Source organism: Hemibagrus wyckioides, linkage group LG05, assembly GCF_019097595.1.
Source record: "Hemibagrus wyckioides isolate EC202008001 linkage group LG05, SWU_Hwy_1.0, whole genome shotgun sequence".
Classification (NCBI taxonomy): domain Eukaryota; kingdom Metazoa; phylum Chordata; class Actinopteri; order Siluriformes; family Bagridae; genus Hemibagrus; species Hemibagrus wyckioides.
In genome coordinates this window covers 8,555,473-8,581,127 of record NC_080714.1, presented here as the reverse complement: position 1 = coordinate 8,581,127, position 25,655 = coordinate 8,555,473, and the positions used below count along the sequence as shown (strand labels likewise).

Below are 25,655 nucleotides of genomic sequence, written 5' to 3'. Positions count from 1 at the left end.
CCACACATGAGACACAGACACGCAAGACTTCGGGCCAATTCAACAAACCCAGCGTCTACAATTATTTAACCTCACATGTATACAGAATGTCCCCTGACATGACACTTAATACAATAGAGTGTGTACAGTGGCAGGGCTTCTTGTCTGGACAGGACGGTGGTCTGGCATGGAGCTCCTGCCTCACAGAGAATGTCTGGGCCACCTTGAAATATGCTTGGAGTTACCCACAAGTCGATGTTCAGGGGAAAAAAAAAACAGCTGAGGTTGTGGCCTGTGACCTTTCTTTGTTCTCTGATCTTTTCCAGAAACCACTAAAGGGGTGGCCATTGTGGGGGCGCTTTTTTCCCCTTAATGCATCATTTGGTGTTATTCTGTCCTGTCAGCACGGCAATTTTTTAGAGAAGGACTCCAAGTTATAGTTCCATGTTCCCAAATGCATTTATTTAAATAATTTTTCATTTTTACCTTAACAGTGTATTTTCAATGACATATTTGGGCTTTATATGACATTATGGAACAAATTTGGGGTGAGATAGATTTTCATTACTTGTCAGCTACATACGCCATGAGCTCCAGTGATTACGAATATGTCTTGGCTGGAGTAAGTAGGAAATTGTGTAAATTTGATTCTTTGCTGATTAATTCTTTTAAGGCCAGATGTTCTCACAAAGCACAAATTCTTTTTATTCAGCACTTCATCATTGTATTTATTTATTTTTTTCCTGCTTCGCAGCTGCTCATGGCCATACAGCTGTTTGGTGCCAACCTGGATGATTACCTTCACTTGCTGCTGCCTCCTATAGTCAAACTGTTCGATGCCCCTGACGTCCCTCTGCAGGCCCGCAAGTCAGTACCCGCACCACCTTGTTCATCTTTCCATCACTGTATATTTGCATTGCGGTATTTTACTCTCCTTTCCATAAAATGCGTGCTAGAATATATAGCACACAATGTACAATAAAATACCACACCTTTCGAGTCTGATGGATCAGAAAGTATTGATTCATTTCTATAACAATATGTCTGTGGTAGTTCAGACTGTTTATATTAATCCAATAGGTTAATTCTGTGGTAACGACTGAGTTACGGGAACTTTTATGACACTATACATAATCTAAGCCTTCTAAAAAGCAGGTAACGAATGATGTGATGCTTTCTGTAAGAATGTGTTTATTGCACATATGTGGAGGGAGACTCCGGACTTTGTATGGCTCTGTACGGTTTCTGCCCCGTGAAAGAGGTCTTTGCCCTTTCTGGTTTCTTGCTAACGTGAGAAAAACAAAGAGAGGCTAATGAGAGAAGGACTGTTTCTAGCTGTGTAATAAGTGACTACCTTGCCTCCTTGGATGTCCCACAACACTAAATATAACTAATATGACATGCCATTAGTTAACTAATTGGCAAATTGTGGTGGAATTAGAGGGAACACTTCAGGATATGGTGTTGTAGGAAAATAATCAAATTCAGCATGTAAGAGTAACTTCAGATCACATGGGGTTGCAGTAGACAGCACTAGAATGATTATACTGACTGAACATGGCATACTGCAACCCCATGTGTTTTTTTTCTTATAGGTTTAATATCTAAATGAACATACATTATATAACACACATGTCCTTAGATTCTGCAGCAAAGGTTAGTGGCTGTCCTTCACAGATCCAAATCTATATAGAGGATACCTTCTCCCCATCAGTAAAAATGAGTTAGCTGATGGTTTAAGCATAGAATTAACTTCCAGTTCTGAAATAGTTCTAGCAAGTAGTCAGTTCCACCTAAAACTGGCTGAGGGATGATGTTGAGAATGGATGTGAATCTGGTGACTGTGGTCTTCTGTGTCTGGGAGGAATCACGTTATTGAAACTCTTTGATTGAAACACCAGAGTGGTTTGGCCTGTCATCTTGTGTCAGGTTCGATACGTCCTCATCACCCTTGCGAAAGACTTTGTTCCAAAGGGGAAACACATTTGGGTTTTTTTTTTATATTTTATATAATTTATTATTGTTTTTAATATTTGCCCTGGAAACAGTTTGAAACATAGGATTATATGTGTATTTACTCAAAAATTGTAAATCCTTTTTTATATCTTAAGCCTATAAAAAAAAAAAGAGAGAAACCAAGTAATAATTGTTAGAAATATAAATTTACTGTGTTTTCCTAACATTCATTGATTGCTTCTTTAAGTGTTGTGATTTCATCTCATAAGATTTAAATGGCAAATGTTCCAGCATTTCCAGTGCTGCTGGTAATTTCTGAGGCGGCTTTCCAGTTAAAGTATTTACTCTGTTTTGACTGCAGGGTTGCTTTGGAAACCTTAGACCGCTTGACTGAGTCCTTAGACTTCACCGACTACGCTTCCAGGATCATCCACCCCATCGTGCGCACGTTGGACGGAACGCCCGAATTACGAAGCACAGCAATGGACACCTTGTCCTCCTTGGTCTTCCAGCTTGGTAAAAAGGTGCTTGCAAAAGCCTAGTGCCAGCGCATGATTCTAGTTAAGGAGCTCTGCGTAATGAAACCCCAGTGGCAAAGTTTCCAGTGCTTTACTGTCCAGAGGAAAGCACTTAATGGCGATTTGAATCATGTTGGACTGTGTTCTTAAGTGACAAGATCAATTTGCTTTTGCAGTAAATCTGTAAGCGTTCACAAGTAGCCCAAAGATGACGCTTCCCGTTCTTTTGGAGTTCACAGTGTGGCTGCTAATAAGACTGGGATGATGTCATCTTCTTTTTTATCACCCCTCCCTAATTCCCCAAAGACCACCAGGGCAGCATGTGGCCGCCATGTGCACCTTTTGATCATGAAGGCAGGCAGTAGCTTGTTACTTGCGTAGATGGTAGCGGAATTTGCTTTTTAGAACCGTGTGCATCCAATAAACTTCACCTGCATCAAATAAACTTCATGGCAACTGTAACACTTTTAGAAAACTTCCTTCTTCTCCTTCTTCTTTTCTTTTTTCCAAAACACAGTACCAGATCTTTATTCCTATGGTGAACAAAGTGATGTTGAAACACCGGATCAACCACCAGCGATACGACGTGCTTATCTGCCGCATCGTGAAGGTCAGTGTCCATGCTTCTCCCCCTACCACATTTTAGCATGACTTCATATCATTCCCAGCCCCACCCTCGAGTGTGAACGGTGTTGGTTTCGTTTAGAGACTGATGTACTCAAAGCAGAACAAACAGCTTGTTGTTTTAGATGGAGGATGCTCCCCTTCCTTTCTTGGACCCAACCTACCCATTTTTGTATGAGTCATTAGTCACTCCTTCCCGCTGAACCCTGACAATCCTCCATCTTCCTCTAATGATTGGTCCCCAGCCATCCTAAAACAGTTTAACAGTCTTCCTGCTGACATTACAAAGACATATTGGAATATGCAGTGCAACAATGAGGACTTTTCTGATTAGGGCAGTGCACTAATGTCCAGACAGAAATATTTCTTTTTTTGGAGTATTTATTGATTGTGTCTTCTGTTTCCCAGGGTTACACTCTGGCTGATGAGGAAGAGGACTCTCAGATTTTCCAGCACCGCCAATCACGTAGTAGCCAAAGTGACACGCTGGAGAGTGGCCCGGTAGAGTCAGGTCCGATGAAGAAGTTGCATGTCAGCACAACTGCACTGCAGAAGGTCAATATAAACACAATTATAAAACATGTAACGATAATGAGAAAACCCAAAGTTGAATTTGTCCTTACACAACAGTTAACGAGTGCTTACACGCTTAACATGACCGTATTAAGTAAACCAAACAGATTTCAGACTTGCTGTATTTAAGAACTTTTTGTTCTGTACAAAATATCCCTCCATGTTCTCTCTGCTCCCATGAAGCATGCCCTATTATTCATCCGGTAGCTTAATTGCTGTTCAGCCGATGTTCTTATACAGAGCACGGCAAAACACTTTGGCAGTTGACCTTGTGCTATTAAGAGCTTAAGACTGATTTTCTTTGAAACCTTATCTCTAATATCGGCATTTGTTCTGGATTAAGTGATGAAAGACACGCGACATGGTGTAGCTCTGAAAGAATTCTACAGAAAAATAAAACAATAAGGAATAGCAGACAACCATTAATTCAAACCCGTATCAAAGCCTCTAGCTAGTAAGTACGTCATAGTTGTTTCCTAACTCCACCGGTCTGGCTATCATACTCAGTCATGCATTTTTAGTATTTTGACAGAGTATGAATATTACAGGGAGACTTTTATAAGGCATGGTGTTATGGCTTACTGGAAAAAGGTGACGAGGCATAAGAGCAGTAAAGTGCCGACAGAGATCCCGCCAAGAAGCACATTCAACTCTCTCTTTTGTTAGCCAGTGCGTTACACTGATTCACAGCTGTCACTTGAAGAATGAGCAGATCTTTCCATCCTTTTTGTCACCCAAAACCTGCTGGCTCCTAATGTGAAGAGAAACAGACCTGTTTGGGCCGTAGCCTGTGCCACCGTCCTCCTTGCATAAACCCATGAAACACTTTCCATATTTTCGGTTTTACTGTTTTGTTTTGAAATCCATTCAAATCTTTTGCCACCAAGGACCCTTCAGCTGTAAAATCAATTCCGTTGACCCCCCCCCCCGGCAATGGTTTTAAATGAACATAATTCGACTTTTGATACCATCAAGATGATCAGTGAGTTTCCACCAAGAAGACCGTTTAGAGATTATTTATAGACCTAAACATTTGAGTCATCGAACACATTCGATTCAAGTGTCCAGTCAAGCTTTAAAAAGTAATTAATATTAATATAACGACATGGATCATTTGGGTTCGAAAGTTTGCTTCTATTTTTGCCAATAAAATCTCCAGATCTTGCTACCTATGCTTCATGGACCACTTTGGGAATCACTACTTTAAAACAAATCATATTGTAGAGATCGTATGCGGAAACGCTTTCTAAGAGTGTTTTATGTGCTCTGTAGGCATGGGGTGCTGCCAGGAAGGTGTCTAAAGATGACTGGCTGGAGTGGTTGCGGCGCCTCAGCGTTGTCCTGTTGAAAGAGTCGCCCTCTCCTGCCCTGCGCTCCTGTTGGTCCCTCGCCCAGACCTACATTCCACTTGCCAGGTGAATTCTACAGGTCTTAGGATGCTTTCTGAACACATGTCTACCACTATTTCTGCATAGTTGCAGGATGATTTCATTAATGTAAGCTAAAATCGTCCCCTGTATTTTTGAACATGTTAATATTAGACAAGTATAGCGTTAACGTCATAGGTGCCCGCGAAAATGACAGTTTTTCACCCAAAGAGGCTCTTCTGCGACTAGTTTATCTTAAAAGCCTGCTTTCCTTTTACTGTCTCTGTACCGTTTTTCCCTTCCTAAATGCCCCAAGTGACTAATGCATCTTGCATCTTTTTGCTACAGAGATCTTTTTAATGCCGCGTTCCTATCGTGCTGGTCTGAGCTAAGTGAGGACCAACAGGATGAGCTGATCCGCAGCATCGAGCTGGCACTGACATCACAGGACATTGCTGAAGTCACGCAGACTCTGCTCAACCTGGCTGAATTCATGGAGCACAGCGACAAGGTCAGTTTTAGCCGAAACATTGTGATCCTGTTAAGAGCCATGTGAAGCATCATGCTTTTTGAATTGGAACGCTCCTCATCTTGCTAGGGGACAGATATTCCCATCAAGTTAAATTTGCTAATATTCCAATTTCTTTTCAGTAATATGTGCGCTTTATCAGAAGCACGTAAAAACGTCCCGCTAGACAGACATGATCCTCATTTTCGGCATGCAGGAATGAGAATGTGGTCTCATGCAAATCCAAAAACAAATTATTAGCAGAGACCATAATTAGAAAATAAGCACCAGACTAAACTCAAACTAATGAGACACAAACAAAGCCCATGATAATGTCCAAGACTATAATGATGGGGACTGTTTAAGAGCTGTTTTCTATCAGAATATTACTTAAAGCTATACAACATTTTTCCTCACATAATATTCTACACAGCCATTTCTGTTCATTAAGACAGAAGGTTTTGTATAATGTCAAGTTCATTATAGCATCCGATTCATGGGAATAGAACCCCTTGTGGTCTTCTCATGCAGTAAATTTCAGTGTGATATTCGTTCTGAGATGCTTTTCTCCTCAGCATAGTTTATTTGAGTAACTGTAGCCTACCTGTCAGCTCGAACCCATGTGGGCATTGTCCTCTGACCTCTCTCATCAGCAAGACATTTTCACCCACAGAACTGCCCCTTACCATTTTACCATTTTATATGAACTCTATAAACTGTTGTGTGTGAAGTGAAAATCCCAGCAGAGCAGCACTTTCTAAAATATTTAAACCAGCCCATCTGGCAACAACAAATGTGCCACGGTTAAAGTCACTGAGATCACATTTTCCCCATTCTGAATATTAACTTATTACGTTAACTCTTAAGCCGTATCTGCATGATTTCATACGTTGTGCTGGTGCTGACTGGATAATTTGTGTGAATGAACAGGTGCGCAGGCGTTCCTATTAAAGTGTCCTGTGAGTACGGTCATGCAGTGGTACAGTAGGTTACTGTTTATTGGAACAAATCGCAGTGTTGTACGAGTTAACCTGTAAGACCGAGGTCTATTTGATCGGGGGAAAAATTGAGCACGCTGAACTGCCCAGTTGAAAACAGACACGAAATTTTATTCCCATTCCACGTTAACTGCCTCATGATTGGAATATGTTTCGAAAAAAAAGTTCCGTACTAAAAATTTATTTCCCTGTCAAAATAAGAAATTTGAGTTTTCTCTTTTAAATAGTTCTGCTGTTAAACAGTTTAGTTGATGCACACTGTTCAAATATTATATTATTTTTAGGTAAAATGGATAGACAGTGTTCTTGCTTTACACCATTCCACTGCCCTCTTCCTTTTTTAAACCATTTATTTTTTTTAATAAACCATTTTTTATTAACCATTTATCTTCCATCACAGGGTCCACTTCCGCTGAGGGATGATAATGGAATCGTGCTGCTGGGTGAGAGAGCTGCTAAATGCCGTGCCTATGCCAAAGCTCTGCATTATAAAGAACTCGAGTTTCAGAAAGGCCCGACTCCCCTTATACTGGAATCCCTTATTAGGTAGGAAAACAGATTATTTTCACTTTACTGTTTTTAGTGGAACCAAGACACACACACACACACCCTTTAGAACACTTCACTGGCAGTCATTACACTGTTCTAAGTGACGTTTTTTTTCATTTACACGTTTTTTAAAAGCTCGCTGGATTCTTTGAGTCAGGTTTCTGCTCGAGTTGTATACGCAAATTCTGAATGTTCGAGTTTCACAAGGCTTTCAGACTTTTTCTCAGATACCTTTTATGTTTTCGACACGCTAACGTGAAGCAATTGAAGAGCTGAACTAAAGAATGTCTCGGATTTTTACAGTGTTCTGCCAAGGCTCGCTCTTTTTTTTTTTTTTTTTTTTTCTTCCCCAGGCTGTTCAAAAGTTTCATTGTGTTTTCGGTCTGTGAATTTGTCCAAATAGCTTTAACCAGAAAATGTGGCATTTTTGCGATTGTTGTGGCTTAAGCCAGGTATTCTGTATATGTAGGGCTCAAGACTCACCAATAAATGCAGGCAAATAATGAAAGGGGAAAAATTTTTTATATATATATACACACAATGTACAGACCATCCAGTAACCAAGCCAGTGACCATACTGCTCAAGTTTGCACGCATACGCTAATAAATTTCAGGTTCAGGCCGGAAAAGAATAAACAATTGGAAAATCATCGACACTGAACACACCACTTCTACAACTACGCCCTTTCAAATGAATACCTGCTCTCTAACATTACCCTCTTATGCATGGCTGCTGGTTTACATTAAATCAGCTAGCAGATAAAAGTTATAGCCTATGGTGGTTACAGCAATGGCTGAACACATGGAAAATACATTATATATACAAGTTCTATAGGACAGAAATCGTCAGTTGATTGAAATTGATGCCAAGTTGCCTACAAAGGATTACATTAAGAATGTGTTAAAGCTTTAATTATAGCTAGTGTAACGATTGAGATATCAGCTTTTCAAGACCCAGGTCCGTGTAGGATTTGGACAAGATACTAGCTACAGAGTCCAGTTTATTCCTGTGTAAGTCATTGTTTTCTTAATATTTTATAATAATTAATAATAATTTAGTTAATAATTTAGTTATCAGGTAAGAATTTTCTTGAGGTTCCTTGCGAATGTAAACATATTTGAAACAAATCATTTTTCTTTGGCAATGTCATTAAATTTGCTTATGGTGTCATCTTTATCATAATAAATGGTGTACAACTTATAGACGAACATTTTTAGAGACACGTCACATACATTGCGATTAACTATTTTTGAGTAGTGCTGTTTATGATTTGGGCAATAATTCAGTATTTAAAGATGACATAATCAGCATTATAAGCTGCTGAACCAATTTTAAAACTGTACTTTCATATCCTCTAACTTTATATTCGACAGATGGTTTTCATTTAAAGAAATTGAGGTTTGTAAGTAGCCGTGGTGAAAACATGCAGCAGCGGATATTGGCGATTTACTTCAATCTCCAGAAAGCTTACTTATTGTGTTGAGGTTCAAAAAGTGGAGACAGAAATAAAGCCATAAAGGATTCATAAAATGGAAAAAAAAAAATGTTGCGTTAAGTCATAAAATAACATACAGCTTGCTTCATTAGTCGATATTTAAAAACATCCAGTGTAACATGAATATCCACTTTCATGGTTCACTGGAATTTGTTCCAGATGCAAATACGCCTCGAGCACATCGCGTCTGGCGTTACAAATAAATGGAGGCAAACGATGAAGAGTGGCTATATAAATAAACGGACTCCTAAGAGCACCCTTCAGATACTGATTGATGAACCACAAAATAGCGCATCACATCTATAAATTACATCACCATAGGAACTAACCGAGGAAAACAGCAATCTGTATGCCACAGGACAATAATTGTTTCTGTGTAAAAGAGACAAAATCATATATTTCATGTAGGCTAGTATAAAAATCATTTGTTATCGGCAGCACTGCTTTCAGAAGCATGCCGTTGTAGAAGATGAATTCACATCGTCTGATTGGAGAATTCAACAGCGCTATGATGTGATCATGTGCTAGTTTGTTTTTACATGGACCGTCTGTCAGAAATAATACTTCCCAATATCCCTTCACTCTGCCCTATCTCACTTTTCAGAAATAAAAACTTGGTAGTAAGCACACAGTGTAGCCAGATCATTATTCTGTAAGGGGAAAAAAACCCCTATACTTGCCATCATCATCATTGTCTCCTGCTTATCCGGAGCCGGGTCACGGGGATAGCAATCTAAGCAGGGATGCTCAGATTTCCCTATACCTAGTCATTTCCTCCAACTCTTCCGGGGGAATTCCAAGGCGTTCCCAGGTCAGCCGAGAGACATAGTCCCTCCATCGTGTCCTGGGTCTTCCCGGTGGGGCATGCCTGGAACACCTCCCCAGGGAGACGTCCAGGAGGCATCCGAAACAGATGCCCTAGCCACCTCAACTGGCCCCTCTCGATGTGGAGGACCAGCGGCTTTACTTCTCTAAGGGAACGCCCCGTCACCCATGAAAGAAACTCATTTCAGCCGCTTGTATCCGGGATCTCATCCTTTCGGTCATGACCCAAAGCCCCCATGCTTGCCCTCTAGTTTTGATGACATGGGCCTGACAACAAATGAACGGATCGATGACAAAGAATGACTTTAGTTTGAATCAAATTTGTATTTTAAGCAACTTGAGAACATGAATAATTCACCGTCTTCAAAGAGCTTGCTGTGCTCAGCATCCAAACCGAATAAAAAATACTTAAAGACGATTTGGATCTCAGGCCAAACCTGATATTTACAGGATGGGATCCAGCTTGTCTGTACATCTCATCATATTCTTCTGTTCAGAACCACAAAGAGGCCACAGTTTGTCAGTTATGTATCAGCTAGCCTTTCTTGTAGTGAAACAGTCATCACTGTACCGTGTACCCAGAAGTCCAGCGTCTTATATTCCATCATTTTACAATTCATTTGTATTGTGCCAACATTTCTCTTTGAATAGTGCTGTATATGTAAGTCATGAAAGACTGTTCAGGTTCAGCCATCGTGCTTGTTGAGGTCTTTACACAAGATGAAGCTGCAGTAAATTGGATCGAGTCAGAATAGACTGAAAAATCTAATAGAGATGGACTGAAGGATTATTGTGTAGAGTCTGTAGTGTATAGGTTTATTATCAGCTCAAGTTGCTTTGACACAAATGATCAGATCATTTATCTTTAACATTTTTCTACTGCATGCTTATTCCATTCATTATTCTATCATACCTTGCAGATAATGCAGATAGCTAGCTAGTTATAGTTATATACAGATCAAGCATAACATTATGAGCACTGAGAGGTGACGTGAATAACACTGGTTGTCTCCTCTTCATGGCACCTGTTAGTGGGTGGGATATATTTGGCAGCAGGTGGACATTTTGTCCTCAAAGTTGATGTGTTAGAAGCAGGAAAAATGGACAAGCGTAAGGATTTGAGCGAGTTTGACAAGGGCCAAATTTTGTTGGCTAGATGACTGGATCAGAGCATCTCCAAAACTGCAGCTCTTGTGGGGTGTTCCCGGTCTTCTATTAAAAGTGGTCCAAGGAAGGAACAGTGGTGAACCGGTGACAGGGTCAAGACGGCCATAGCTCATTGATGCACATGGGGAGGAAAGGCTGGCCCATGTGATCCGATCCAACAGACAAGCTACTGTTGCTCAAATTGCTGAAGAAGTTAATGATAGAAAGGTGTCATAATGTTATGCCTGGTTGGTGTATATTATGTTTTTTTTTTTCTTGTTGTATTATAACGTCTGACAAATCTCTAATTACAAATATGACTGACAAACACAACAGTGAAAAATATATCGTTATAAGACGGTCTAACAAACGCTTTCCTCAGTTACAGCACTTCCCGTGACAGTTTAGTCCCTCCATATTTTTTAAATTTTCACAGAACTTTCATCTAGTAGACAGGATTACCGGCTTGCCTTTGCTTAGAAATATATATATGCAATGGTACCTTCACATTCAGCCAAAAGGTTCGCCATGAATGCAGTCTAACCCGACAGCTGCTTCCTGAATAGAATATGAGGGAGTAATATTTTGAAGGCACATGCCCAGTTTTCTGTAAGGTCAAGGCACTTTATTTCATTTTAAATGGCACTAGTAGAATACAAAAATTATTTCTGTGGCAATTATTATTGGTCTCAAGTTTATGGTGCATGAATCTGATGTAATTTGTGTGGAAATAGTATATGTGCTCAATGCATTTTGATAACCGTTACGTGCAATAGGTTGATAGGGAAATATTTCTCGGTGAGAAATTAGAGCCGTCATTTAATGACCATCTATATATAGTTAACTACTAATGTCTTCTGTAAAAGTGCTTCTAGGTGGACAATATAATGTTTTCTGAGCTAGTAAGTTAGTGAATACTATTAAAATTGAATTTAAGCTAAACCAAAATAACAGTTTTTATCAAGAACCTAATTAGTGACTAAGGTTGAGCCTTGTGGTTCACGATTAAAGGAGCAAACCTCAGCAGCTTTTAGAAGACTGTGTGATGAATGGCTTTGTGAAATATAGTGCAACCACCAGGAAACTGCACATATGCCAGTAAAAGGTCAAGCCAGGCCACATAGTTCTTGTCGCTTTGACCTCCCAGGATTCTTCAGGACCTCCATCAGCTGTACTGGGAGGCAAACATGTTTATAGAACACTGTGAACGTATAAGAGGAATGACTGAATGCCATTTGTTGTTTGTGTGAGTTGTCTCTCGCACTTTCCAAGGTTTACTTGCATTTGTTTTGCCCGTGCCCTCTTTGTCATATGTTTGTTGGTGCCTTTTATTGTGCCTCATTCCCTGTTGTCAGTATTTTTGATGGATAAACCGTGTAAGGGAACATGATTAGATCTTTTCTAAAACTCATTACATCACAACTGAGAAACAACTAAGCAGAGCATGTTGTCAGGAATTTGGCTGCTAGTGAACCTAACACGTGGGTTTTATGGTTCTTAATAAAAAGTAATGGCTTGGGTAGTTATGTTCAAGTCAAAGTCTCACACAGTTGCTCAGTTTTCCTCCTGTTTGTGACAAACTGGTGACAACCGGACCGTGTGTCTTGGATACAGGGACTAAGCAAACAGGTCATGTTTGAACATGGTGATGTGAAACGTAACTACGTGGTCTAGTGCAATACATCGAGACATGTCGAAGTTCTGTCTCGGCTTCTGCATCTTCGTTGCTCTTTTTGTTTGTTTGTTTGTTTTAAGACCAGATGAAATTGTAGTTTATTTTCAATGACAGAATGAGAAACACAATTTTTAAAAATACAATTTAATTCATCATTCAGTCATATATAGAACTGTACAGATTTTACATTTTACACAATTCAGTGTAATATCTTGGTCAATTTACCACAAGTAAATTTAAACTTTTTATAGAGAATCTGTCAAATGTTTTTTTTTTTTTCTCCCCCATTCTTAAGTAATACCATAAAGACATGACTTAATCTGATAAACAGGTCTTCTTTATTTAACATGAGCCTAATATGAGGCAGCATTTTTGCTCGTTGTTCAATAGGACAATCTGAAAAGAAAAGCTTAAAGAAAATAAAATATCTGAGATAAATATCAAAACAACAGCACTTTACAATCATCCATCACTCATCACTCATCACACATTCAATTCAGAAACATTCTGTAAGGAAAATGCATAAAGATGTTTTTTTTTTTTTTTTTTTAACCCAGGTAAAGGCAGAAGGCGTTTGTGTGTATTGCATAAGGTTTGCATGTGGTTATTGAAAGCAATGGCAGTTAATTTAACTTTAAGGACTGAAGCTCTGGGGTCGGATCTTCATCTCCACCCGTTTGAGGGAGTAGTTTGGTCCATGCCAGCCATACCAAGTGATGCCATCCGTGTTCTTGGTGTGCATCCCATTGCGATAGAACACACCGTTCAGGTTCGAGTCTGTGCAGCAGTTGTACCAGTAGCCACCTGCAGAAAAGCGTTGATTAAATTCAATATCTGTGGTTAAGAAAAGACCAGAAGTGCTTTATTTTACCAGAAAACACATAGTCAATGTCATGGTGTCTTACCTTTGCGAAGTTGGGCACAGTCGTCCACGCACTTGTCATTGTCCTTGTTCTTGGTGCTGAAGTTGGTGTTGTTGTGGTAGCGGAGTGAGTCCCCAGCATTCCCAGTGTAGTTGGCGATGAAGAGCTTGTAGCTGTTCAGCTCATTGCTCAACGTGAAGAAACCATACTCAGCGTAGCGTATTGCTCCCTCCCAGTCCTGAAATAGACAACCAATAACATTCAGACATTCAGTAATGTAAGCTATGCAATTATTGTTATCATGCTTTATCAAGCCACTCTTACCTCCAGCTCTATCCGGAGAACTGTGGGCTGCCGGGTCAGACGAAAGATGTTCTCATTGCCAAGCCAGAAGTCCCCATTGATTGTACCAAAGCCTTTCTTGTACTGCTTCCAGTCCCGGTCGAAGCTGGTCAGACCTACTCTGCGTCTCTGAATGACTGTCCATCCACCTCCATTTTTCTCCATATCGCAGAACACCTGAACACGACAGTGACAAATAGTCAGTCATTCAAATGTGTTCTTAAAAGTAACAGTGCTGTCCAATGTGTGCCAAGATGTGCTAAGAACTTACCTCCAGTTCAGGTGTTCCCAGAAAATCATCTTTGGGCAATTTGTAAAGCCCAGAAATTCGGTAGTTCCTGTTGTACAGTGATGCACAGTCATAGATTGCATCTAGAAGACAATAAATCAAAGGGTTAAGTTCTGATGTTTTGAATGGATAAAGAAATCATACGAGTTTGCGTCCAGTATGTTTCAATTCCACATGGTACTATTTGGTTTTATAGCCTAAAAGCATATTATTAAGGCTGCTGCTTAGAAATTAATCTAGCCAGTTGAAATTTATTGGGTCCACATGGAGCCCTATAGTGGTTAGTGACTTTTTTTTTTGGAAACAGAGCCTGTGTATTTTGCAGATTTCTAACAAAGCTCCACTGTGCTCACAGAACTAATGGAAGAAAAGAAATATAGTTAAGTGCCATATAACTGGGTAAAATAATACGGGGTTTTAAGGTCTGCCTCTGGTTTGAAGGATTAATAGTGTGGCAGAAGACTAAACATCATTTATGAGACACATTTCTGATGGACTAGACCACGTCTTCTTTTTTTTTATTGGCATTCTTGTGAGTCAAAGGTTACAGAGTGTTTCATGGTCACATTCGAGCACGCAAAAGGTTTTGCACAGTGTGATCGCTACCTCCTCTGATAATCAGGAGATCCTAATCTTATAAATATTAAGATTTGTAATCTATAGGTTTGGTTTTGTGGGTGTGAATGCTGTTAATGTTTACTTTTGTTTCTTTGGACATCAGACTATACAGAAGGTTTTTTTTGTTAACTCAGATTTGTGTGGTTTGGATACAGAAAATTCTGTCTCTCTTATTTTCAACGGCAAACAGCTTTTTTGTAGTGAAATAACCCTTGAATCTTCCTAATAAGCCTTTTTATGTCTCCTTGACTAAACTTTTAAGGTGCATTTTTTTTTTCCCTCCATTTAACTGAAGAGGCCAGGTCAGGATCCTGCATATATATTCTCAGTCTGGGGAACCCCTAGGACACATTCATAGAACATAAGAACATATGCTGACAATGAGTGCTTGTAGAGTATTTTCTCATTATTTTCCTTACCTGAGGTAGTTTGCGGGGCACCCTGCATGGCTTGAAACTGCATAATGTCCACACGGTTGTTGATCTCTGAATACTTGCTTTCTGCTTCGGTTACTCTGGCTTCTTGTTGCTGGTTGAGTTTTTCCAGCTCCATCACTTGCTTCACCAAGGTGATCCGATCCGACTCCTGCTTCTTGCTCAGCTCCTCCAGCAGGCTGGTGAGGTTGGCCACCTGCACCTTCAAGGCTCGCACATCATCACAGCACTGCATCTTCGTCGCTTTCGGTGGAACCGGATGCTTCTTTAACGGGTTCTGAGCCCATGACAGGTCTAGCACCAAAAGAAAAAGGGCAGCTGAGATGACTGGTGTCCTCATTCTAGCTCTTCTCACGGATTCAGCTGAAGAAAGAGGTTTTGGTCGCTTGTAGCAAAGATGTGAGCTGCTCCTGTGTGGCTAACCCGGGTCTCGGAGTTGAAAACTCTTCGATCTTTTTTTTTTTTTGCCTGCTCTATTTTCTGCTTCAGCTGTTCTTCCAGGGCCTTTGCTCTCTCCTCTAACTCAAGGTCTGCTGCGGCCACATCTTAAATATCTTTACATTTGTGCCCTCCCCTTTCGGTTAGACCCACAGTCACTGACACCCCACCACCACCACTACCTACACCACCCCCTGGGCTTGAAGCCTGTCCGCCTTTTCACCGCTCTCTCACTCTTGCAGACACATGGTGACACAGACGCACACACACACACACACACACACACACACACACACACACTCTCTCTCTCTCTCTCCCTCTGTTCTCCACCCCCTCCTTCTTCTGCATGGTTCCACCCTGGTTCCAGCTCAGTTTTCATCAGGTGTGCTATTTGCCTGAGCATTTAGTCACTTTAAAAAGGAATTTGTCTTCTGTTCAATAGATTTTGTATTATAAAGAGAGAAACTCTTGGAAGTCATTTCAGTCTGTAACTATTCACAAACAGTTCTTGCTATTACTGCAGTTATCTTTTGCAAGTCGAATTGATTCCACTAGTACTATTAGTGTTAAATTCATTTCCCCCCTCATATAATCAATCATGACACATTTTAAATTTTGCTCAATAAAGGCAAGTAGAAAACATTTCTAAGAACATGAGCTGGCGATTGTATTTCGTCTCATGTGGCAGAGTTATGCAGGGCTACTGAACAGAATTAAACTAAACTGCGTGCAGAACATTCCAGTGACATCACTGCTTTCTGTACCTCCTGAGTGTTATGTATTACACATAGTGCAGACAACAAAAGAAAACAGATGTGAGCTTGGTAGCCGGCTCCAGAAAACTGCTTAGGGGTGATAGATGCTCTAATAATAGTAATGATAATAACTCACTTGCAGGAAAATCACAGTGTCCAAAGAGGGAAGCAGAATAGCTTAACACAGACGTGTGTGTGCATGCGGGCAAATGAATGCTAAGGTGTCTGGGGCAGGAAACACCCACCCTGAGGACTTAACCAAGTGCTTTATTATTGGTGTCCAGAAAGACTAAACAGCTTTGTTCGATATTCTACATCTGTATACAATTTTTTGTCTTTGCTTCATTCCTTTGTTCCTTACATGCATCCCAATAATACGTTTTTATTTTTTAAACCAGTATCGACTGAGACACAAATGAATATGTAAATCATTTAAAAGGAATTAACTGAAGATTAATTACATTATCAGGAAGGGTAATTTTTTTAATTGGGCAGTTGTCTTAGAAGATCTGTTTGGATCTCTGAATAGAAAAATATGCTATGGATTTTTTCCATTGTGCATTTAAGACTTTTATGCAAGATATCTCCGAAAACAAACTTTATGTCTTTATATAAAGTCACGGATAATGATTTAATTTCCGTAATTACTCATTAAAGGTGTGTAGTCTGTATGTGTGAGCGTTCTACTCATCTGTCATCACTCTGTGTTGAGTTGGTAATGCCCCAGTGTACCCAAGTTTGTCTTGGCTCTTTATCAAGCAATGTTGGTATGTAAATGTTAAGTTTCCCCCCTTTATTTATTTTTCAAAACATCATTTATTTGGAAAAGAATAGACCTTCTATTATCATGCGAGACTGCAGTTTGTGGTTTTAACAAAAGGTAACGAATACTTTTCCCTCTGTGCTCATGCTATGCTTCAGACATGTATTTTATGTGGCTCCTGGGATAGTTATTTTCTCTGTATGTCCTATTTTAATAAGTATGCTTATTCCCCAGTGGATCCAGAGCTTATGTACTTTGGGTAAACCTCAGAGATATGTCACCATGCTTCTAGTAGGGCCACCCTTGGCAGACAGATGTTGAGGAGAGTGAGCCTAAAGGAACAAAAAAATAAAAAGACTAGGGTTACCAAGATCCACCCTTGGAGCCAGACCTGGGGTTGTGTCCCCTGATGAGTGCCTGCGGACTGCGATACCCATGTAATCAAAATGGCACCATGGAGCCATCTTGTTGGGTCACCAACTGCAAGATAAATTGCCAGTCAGGAGGCAGGTATATGATGGACAGCCTTAGAGTGACTGGTTCTTTGCAATAGAAAAAACCTAAGTAAATGTGTGAAATGGAAAGCTATGGACTAGATATAGTCTGCTTTAATTCACACACAGGAGGAGTGATTGGGCGGAATTGCTCTCTGGATATGTCACACAGTGGTGACTTAAGTTCAGGCCAGATTGGTAATAATAAACACTTTTGTACAAACACACGTTTGCTCAAAGTTTGCACAATTGGGTAATGAGATCTGTCAGCTGATCATTACTTAGTGGTAACTTTTCCTTGCATAGGATGCTGGCCAGTTGTACTTGGTAAACCAAGGAGAGTTGCTCGAGAGCAACTTGCAGAAACTGAGAGATGAATTCAACACCTTCTCCTTTGCACTGAGTGAGGTCATGGACCTTGATCCTGACTTCACATCTTCAGTCACAGAGGCAGCTGGATGAAGCTGTGTCTAAAAGCCTGTCAGTGCCTGTCATGGCAGTCACACTTCTTACAGTCTTCATAGTGGCAAAAATGCAGGGCTGGATGAGATTTGGTTGGAGATATGGAAAATACTGTACAAGGTTAGAGTTATACCTCTTCATTGTTGAGTGGAAGTCTGGAGCCTTTGGACCGGCAAACTGAGTACCAGAGGGTATATTCCTTTTACAACTTTGAGATGGAGTATTCTCATGGGAATATACTAATACCGTCTACATGTGTAGAGTATGATTGTGTGATTAGACATTTTTTGTGGAGGTAATGAAAGTATCTGGGTATCTGTTGTTACTTCATGGGTTCCATTCTCTCTAGATATACAGTCATAGTTGTCTGCGTTCTTGGTGTTATGTTGAAACTATTTAAGGGTGGATGTTGTAGTCTGTCAAGGGTTTGTTTTGTCTCCATGGCTGTTAGTAGTTTCCATAGACAGGGTATTAAGTTGTTGCCAAGGTTGCAGAGATGTATAGCATGGGCAGCTAGAGATAATATGTTTAGTATTCACAGTTGATGTTATGCTGTTGGCCCCATTTGAAGCAGACTTCTCAAAGTAGACCACTCGAACATTTCACTACCAAGTTTAAATTGGCTGGGATGAAAATCGGCTCATCCAGTTTCAAGGTCATGGTTCGAACATGGAAAATAGTGAGGGGAGAAACCTTGCACCTGTTGTAGGGATTTAAATAAATTCAACTCATTCATTTAAGTCACTTTCACTGTGGAAAAGTCGAGCAATACTTGATAACCTCATAGTAATGCTGTAGTTCTCTGAATTTTTGAGGTTAGATTGAGTTTCTTTTATAGAGGAGTCTTTTTGATAGGATTGGTCAAGCTTTTGAATCTAACCACAACTGGATAGCATCTGTATATCTGTCGCATACTGGAAATAATATGAAGTCAAATCATTTACATCTGGTCAGAATGTTCAACCCAAGTTTTGTAATCACAACAGCATGGTTCCTGCTTTCTGTATTAAGGAACGGATTTTTTCTTTTTGAGGAAAAATAATAGTTGTAATGGTCACATCATTACTCATTGCTTGTCATAGCATGAGTAATTGTATAGTAGTATTCTGCTCGGAAATATTATTGTATTTTATAGCAGTTTTCTTGAACTAGATGTTGGTGATTCATATCTTATGTAATTTATGAACTACTTTCTTCACTGTATTTTATTTATTTTTTTACTTTTATCTTGTATTATTGTGTATTAACTCTAACCTTTTGGGCCACAGTGTATACCGACTTAGACTGTCGTATAACCCGTTTTCTGATTCATGCATCTTTTCAGAAAAGAATAAGTGCTTTTTTATTATTATTCTTAGTACGATGTCTCTAGAGGATCGTTTTAGTTTATGTGCCTCATTAAATTATGAAAACATCTGAGCACCATTAGCACCAGTCAGTCATGACGACTGTCATTGCATGCCGTTTTCACCTTTATATGTCATCTCCCGAGTAAAATCAGTCAGATCTCGTCCACATCCAGAGGCATGCATGGTTAGTTGCATCTAAGGGGACCCAAAGGATCTAGAAAACAGCCGTATCCATAAAATCTTATCAGTAAATCTATTCCTTCCATGTGGGGAGAAATAACACCTCAAGGAAATGGTGAATAAAATACTGGCGTGTGAGGTCTAAATTTTCAGGGCTGTCTTAAAAAAAATAAATAAAAAAAATAAAAAAAATATTTCTAAATGACTAACGGTCCCTGAGTCCCTGAGTGTGTTCCTGTAAAAGATTGCTCAAATAGGAATTTAATAAAGGCAAAGCACGAAGATATATATTAAGGTCCTCGCACACTTATTCGTAAAATGATCCATTTATTTCCTTAGAAAACCTGATTATATAATAGATTTTCCCCCTGTGGCATTTGTGTTCACAACTGTTTCATGTTAGAAAAAGCTCATGCCAGATGTCTCTAGTAAAAAAAAAAGAAAAAAGTAAAGCTCATGGAATCAAAATCTTCTGCAACAAGAGCACTGTATGGGTGTATAAGTGTGAACAGGGGACCAAAACTGACACTCCCCATTCAGACCATTCATGAGTTCAGTCAAGAGGAAAGAGAATGAATACCAAAGCATTTATGTCCTCCTCCCACTGTTGGAATTATATAATATTTATTAACATTGCCGTCTTTGTGCCTGAGGTTACTAAGAGAAAGTGTGCACTCTCTTATCTGAGGCCATGCAAGAATGCAGTAAAAATGCTTTTCATGAGCTCATGGAACGTCTGGTTGTGTTTTCATTTGCTCTGTTGCAGGCTGACCATGCTTCTGTCAGGTTTTTTTGTTTGTAAACTTTACACATATAGTGGAAATGCAGACCATTTGAGATGGTTTCAAATGAGAACCAACGATGTCACACAATTAAAGTCGTTCTATGAGGCCCCGCAGTGGTGATTCGGTCAGATGGAGCTTTAAGGAGGAGCTGATGTCAGAATCTTTACTTCCACCAGATCAGTGGGTTATTTAATAGCTACGGTGCCAAAGCTAGCCTGGCATTTAGTAATAGCAATTTAGGCAACGCTGACAGAGGCCTACAATTTGTCTGTGTGGTCTCCATCTGGCTTAAAGACAAGTTAGATTTTCTTTCAACCACAGGGAACTTTAGTCACTTGGGAGCCTTCTGTTTTCACTGTAAACAGGGAAGGCAATGTTATGACACCCTCGACAGATCGGTACTTCTGTGGTGATTTTTAAGACCAGTTTTTTAATTTGGTAACCATACAGAATGATGTCACCCTTTGCGTGTCTGTTTGTAAGGATTGTGATCGTTTATGCCAATGCATAATAAGTTGTCACATATACATTACTCCACAGTGAAATTCTTCCTTCACATATCCCATCTTTGGGTCGAGCGCAGGGTCAGCCATGATGCAGGGTTGGATGTTGGCAGCTTGGCGGTGCTGGGGCTTGAACAGCGATCTTCCGGTCAATGACTTGACCACTTGAGCTACCACTGCCCCAACCATAATTAGGCCATCTTAAAGTAGTATATTTCAAAAGACATGACATGGTAATGTGTTTTCGCACTCCAGAATTGTTGTCGATAATAAATTAAAAGGATAACAGCTAGAAGAGTTGACCAACGTGTTGCAAATTGGGTTTGGAATGTCTTTGAGCAGCAGACTATTCAGTGAAATCTCATTCTTTACATGCCTAATTGACAAGAATTTCGCTAAATGCTGTTAGGCTTCTAGTTATTATGCTTAATGACCACACTAAAAGGAAGACTGTCTCTAGAGTTAATTTAGGACTGTAAAAAACAAAAAACATCCAGTGAGTGACAGTTCTGCAGGTAATGTGAGAGGTCAGAGGAGAACAGCTACACTGGATCAGGTTGACAGGAAGGCTATAGTATGTAAAAGGAGCACTCTTTATACCCATGGTGAGCAGAAAAGCATCTCGGAGCGTGTGACGTGTTGAGGCGAACAGGGTACAACAACAAAAGACAATATCAATTTCCACTCCTGTCAGCCAAGACCTGGAATCTGGCCCACACTGGGCACAGGCTCACTGAAATGTGGTTCAAAAATGTCTTTTAAAAAGCACTGTTAAAGAATTGGCGTTTGTTGAGCAAGCATCCAGATATTTGGAGGTGAAATAAAGCTGGAATGGAAATTGAAATGCTGCTCCATCGATGTTCAGATACTAGTTTTCATGATGTTTTGATTTGACTTGACGGACATTCAGCGCTTCTTTTGTCTAAGCAGAAAGTGCCATGTGGTGCTGATTATGTGAGATGGACTCCAGTGAGGACCAGATTGTTCATCATCCAGCGAATGTATAGAGCTTTAGATATGAGGAGAAAAATAGACAGATATTTCCTGAGAAACTTTTCACTCGGTTTATTCTGATGCGGTTTCCTGAATAGTTTGTGACAACAGTCTCAAGCGGAATGGAGGGATTTGTGTAAAATATCCGTGTATTCAGTCTGTTGAGTATCAAATGCCTATGCCTGTTTGCTGTCCTTTTGATGGAGATCCATTACATAAGGAACGGTGCAGTTTGCATTGTATTTGTTTTGTGGCTCAACATGTTTCCTAACACTTCATGCCATTGTGGGCACTTTTTACTTCCTGCCGTTTGGTGAAGCCATTTAGTACAAAGCCTTATAACAGCTTCATGAATGGTTCTTTCAGTAGTTAGTTGTAGTGCACAGCCACTGAATTAAGAAAAGCAGAAAAAAAAGGCATTATTGTCTGAGTTGACTGCAAACCTGCTCTGCCTTTTTTCCTGATAGAAATGTTGCTCCTAGCGATCTGTTGTTTATAGAAAGTGTCTTTGTGCGAATAATCTTTCATACAAATAGACTTGAACACAATAAACACAGATGGCTGTTCATCTCGCAAATTCACTTAATATGTGCAAATCTGCCCCATCCAACATTTATGCATTGTTCCCATTTTGAACTCTTAATGAAAATTTGGAGCACTTAGTGTCGTGATTCATTGGTTCCTGCTAGCGATAAATCGTGTTAAACATTTCAGTAGGATCCATTGACCTTCATTTTAACAACGTGGATCTCAGGATTTATAAGGAAATGTATGGATTAATACAAATTAATGAATCAGTTCTTGCCCACACAAGAACACAAACCATATTTAAAAAATGGGTTGTTTGTCTTCACTTCACACCATCATCTTCACACCGTTACTGTACATCTGCTCATAATTAAAATAATGTTTATTCCAGAGCTGGTGTTGACCTGTGAGTTGAGTTCTGAGAAGCTCTGTGCTCAGGAACAGTTGGGAATTTTCAAGGTTGAACAAGAGCTTTTCCTTTCTTCTTGACTTTTCTGTACCACAGGGAAATGAGGTTACCACAGAAACCTCAGTGGCCCCCAGTACTCAAGAACGCGTTTAAGATACTGCCTGATTTCAGAAAGGTGTTTTATTTTTAATCCAAGTAAGAAATCTGGAATGACCATTTCTCAATAGGTCATCTGCTCTGATATTAATTCTTGTTGAATTCTGTATTGTAGTTTGAAAAGTGTTTGGAAATTTCAGTTAACACAGATATATAATTCCTCAGTTTGGATCTAGTCTCAACTGTTTTCTCAGCTGGTCTTCCTATCTTTTGGTACACACAAGCTAGAGCAAGATGACCATGTCGCTTGTATAATTACGAAGCGACAATTATCAATACATAACACCGCAATATCACAGGCTTTAGGTAGTGTACCAGTTCTCATTAGCACCCTGATTTTGCACAAATTATTTATATACACTATATTGCCAAAAGTTTTGGGACCCCCCCTCCAAATCATTGAATTATTCAGGGATTGGGCTTGGCCCCTTAGTTGATACGCATCAGCATATCAAGACATTTTGGACAATTTCATTCTTCCATAAAGACATGGACGAGCGAGTTTGGTGTGGCCTCAACCCGATAGAACACCTTTAGGATGAATTAGAGCGGAGACTGCGAGCCAGGCCTTCTCGTCCCACATCAGTGCCTGACCTCACAAATGCACTTCTAGAGGAATGGTCAAAAATTCCCATAAACACACTCCTAAACCTAGAAGAGCTGAAGCTGTTATAGCTGCCAAGTACAGGCCGACTCCATATTACATTCATGTGTATGTAAAGGCAGATGTCCCAAACCATTTGGCGATATAGTGTATGAATTATGTAAAAGAACTTGTTTGTTAGTAAGATACTCAGCTCTGTGACTTTGGCTCTGCTATGCTAATGTAATCACTGTGCCGTTAATTAGAAATCCCACAGCTGGAATGCAACACTCATTAGTACCAAAAAAAAAATCAACATTCTGTGCCGAAAACCAGCGAGGAAATACATGGCAACCTCATTTATTTTTTTATTTTTTTTGTGCAAAGGAAGAATTTAATCAAAAATATCTTCTCAGCCTGTTCCTTTAGAGCTACAAAACAGAGGGTTGATTGTCCCATGACATTTGAATCATGCTGTAAACATTTGAGCTGTCATTTAATTTAATGAGCGCATTCGGCAATCCAGACCCTGTCACATTCCCACCTAATAGGCAGCAGCTTTATGGCTAAAGACTATGCGTTTGACACTGATATTTTGGATCGTGTTGAATGCTGAAGTAAAACAGGAAAAAGTGGCTCTTTTAGATTCAGAACTGGGGAGCAAACTCAAGTACACTGAACGCATTGTCATGTTAATGATACCGGTTTAAGACTTGATCCAGCGTAGTCATGGAGGAAGCAGCCATTATGAGATGGTTAGATTGTGGGTAAACTGATTGATTGGTATTAAGGAGCTTATCGTGTGCCATGATGACTTTTCCTACACATTTACATTTATTGGCTCCGTCATTTTTTCAAACTCCCTCTATAATGGATTTTTTATAACTATTCAGTTATATTTTTGACAGAGATAGGATATTAATAAATGAATTTATCATTTTTTAAAGATTGCATAGTGAAATTGTTTCTCAGCTCTGTCAGCAGTACTTGACAGAAAACTTATGTGCATGCATTAATCCAAGAATGCATACTTTACCTGGTATCTGTTGCGTGTTATTAAAGCTAAATTTCCATTCTGGAATGTCATTGATTGCAATCTGGCACAGTTTCCAGTTTTTTGCCGTCAAGACAGTTCTTAGCAGGAGAATTTTTTTTTTTTTCTCAGTCAGGACAGTTCCTAGCATGAGGACTTTTACAAAATATAAGGTGTAGTGTATTTGTTTTAACCTGGTCACAAAATTAAAAAAGAGACGGGAACTGAGAGTCCTCTGTATTGCCTAACAGGCAAGCTAAGCTTACTTTCACAGGCAGACGGGAAACATGAGAACCGTCATTTTTAAAGTAAGAAATATCCAGGAGACCGTCTCCTGACCTCAGGGTCAGATTTTAATAAAAACAAACTGATATCTGATGTCTTGCACACCAGCAGCTCTGGTGTCTCAGAATACACACCTGTGTCTTTCAGGCTAAAATGATTTCTTTATTCCAGCTTATCGAACCAAAATTTAATCACTGTGAAAATCAGCAAAAGCATGATAGAGAAATTATGGGGAAGGTATTATAATATCAGGAACGTTGTGTTGCAAATCACTTCTCTTCTCGTTCGGTAAGCTCTTCACCACCTTAGCAGGTCGGTCTGGACAAATCAGTCTGTAGTAAAAGCTTGTCACAAGGAGAAAACAATTACAAAAAAGTAAATACAACACTATAATGAGATTTGTGTTTGTATACTTATCACTAGGATAAAACTAAGGACTGGTGAGTCATATATTCCATCTGCTGGATATTAAGGTTTTGTTTTGGTGGCACATGGAAGAACTCGTTGAAGCTTATCCCGCTGTGAACATATGGTTGCATTTTCACCTCCTTTCTTGTTTCTTTAGTCCTACAAAACGCACTCACCAGACCATTAATAAGGAACAGGATACTAATACTGGGAAGGACCCTTCTTTGCCCCCCAGAACAGCTTCTGTTGATCATGGTATGGATTCCACACCACAAGGCTTTGGTGTAATGTCCGCTTCTACTGCAACAGTTGCTCTGTTGGATTCGGTCAATGAAGTGCATTAAACTCATTGGAACCAGATTGAGATGACTTTGTGACATATTGGATGTAGTAGCCCTTGTAAAAGGTTGCATATGGTCAGTAATAATACTCTGATGGGGCTTAAGTGGTAATAAAAAGCCAAGAACCCAACACCATTACACCACCACCACTAGGCTGATGAACTGTTGACATAAGGCAGGTTGATTCTATACATTCATGCTGTTGAAGCCAAAATCTGACCCTACCATAGAGACTCATGATGCCAGTGTTGAAGTGAGTCTGCGTCCAGTGTGGCCTCAGATTCCTGTTCTCAGCTGACAGGAGCGGGACCCGATGTGCTCTTCTGCTGTTGTAGTCTCATTTCTGCTCATCATGGTTGGAAAGAGTGGGTAGTTTAGTTCTTGTAGCGTTCCTTTGGCTTGAATCATTTTGGCCATTCTCCTTTGGACC

The 25,655-nt window shown here is 39.8% G+C and overlaps 2 protein-coding genes across 2 annotated transcripts in view; one reads left to right on the top strand and one right to left on the bottom strand.

Annotated features, from left to right (window-relative positions):
- The window catches only part of mtor (mechanistic target of rapamycin kinase), an 83,724-nt gene that overhangs the window by 21,758 nt on the left and 36,311 nt on the right, over positions 1-25,655 (top strand). Inside the window, exons 22-28 of the mRNA XM_058388875.1 lie at positions 734-846; positions 2,297-2,459; positions 2,971-3,063; positions 3,486-3,632; positions 4,923-5,065; positions 5,366-5,528; positions 6,924-7,069. Coding sequence (XP_058244858.1) covers positions 734-846; positions 2,297-2,459; positions 2,971-3,063; positions 3,486-3,632; positions 4,923-5,065; positions 5,366-5,528; positions 6,924-7,069 — 968 coding nt within the window. The remainder of the gene's footprint in view (positions 1-733; positions 847-2,296; positions 2,460-2,970; positions 3,064-3,485; positions 3,633-4,922; positions 5,066-5,365; positions 5,529-6,923; positions 7,070-25,655) is intronic.
- Positions 12,590-15,310, bottom strand: angptl7 (angiopoietin-like 7). The gene is made up of 5 exons (XM_058388876.1): positions 14,746-15,310; positions 13,691-13,791; positions 13,402-13,596; positions 13,120-13,315; positions 12,590-13,018 (listed from the first exon to the last, which is right to left on the bottom strand). Exons 1-5 carry the CDS (start codon positions 15,098-15,100, stop codon positions 12,849-12,851), a joined length of 1,017 nt encoding a protein of 338 aa, XP_058244859.1. The 5' UTR covers positions 15,101-15,310; the 3' UTR covers positions 12,590-12,848.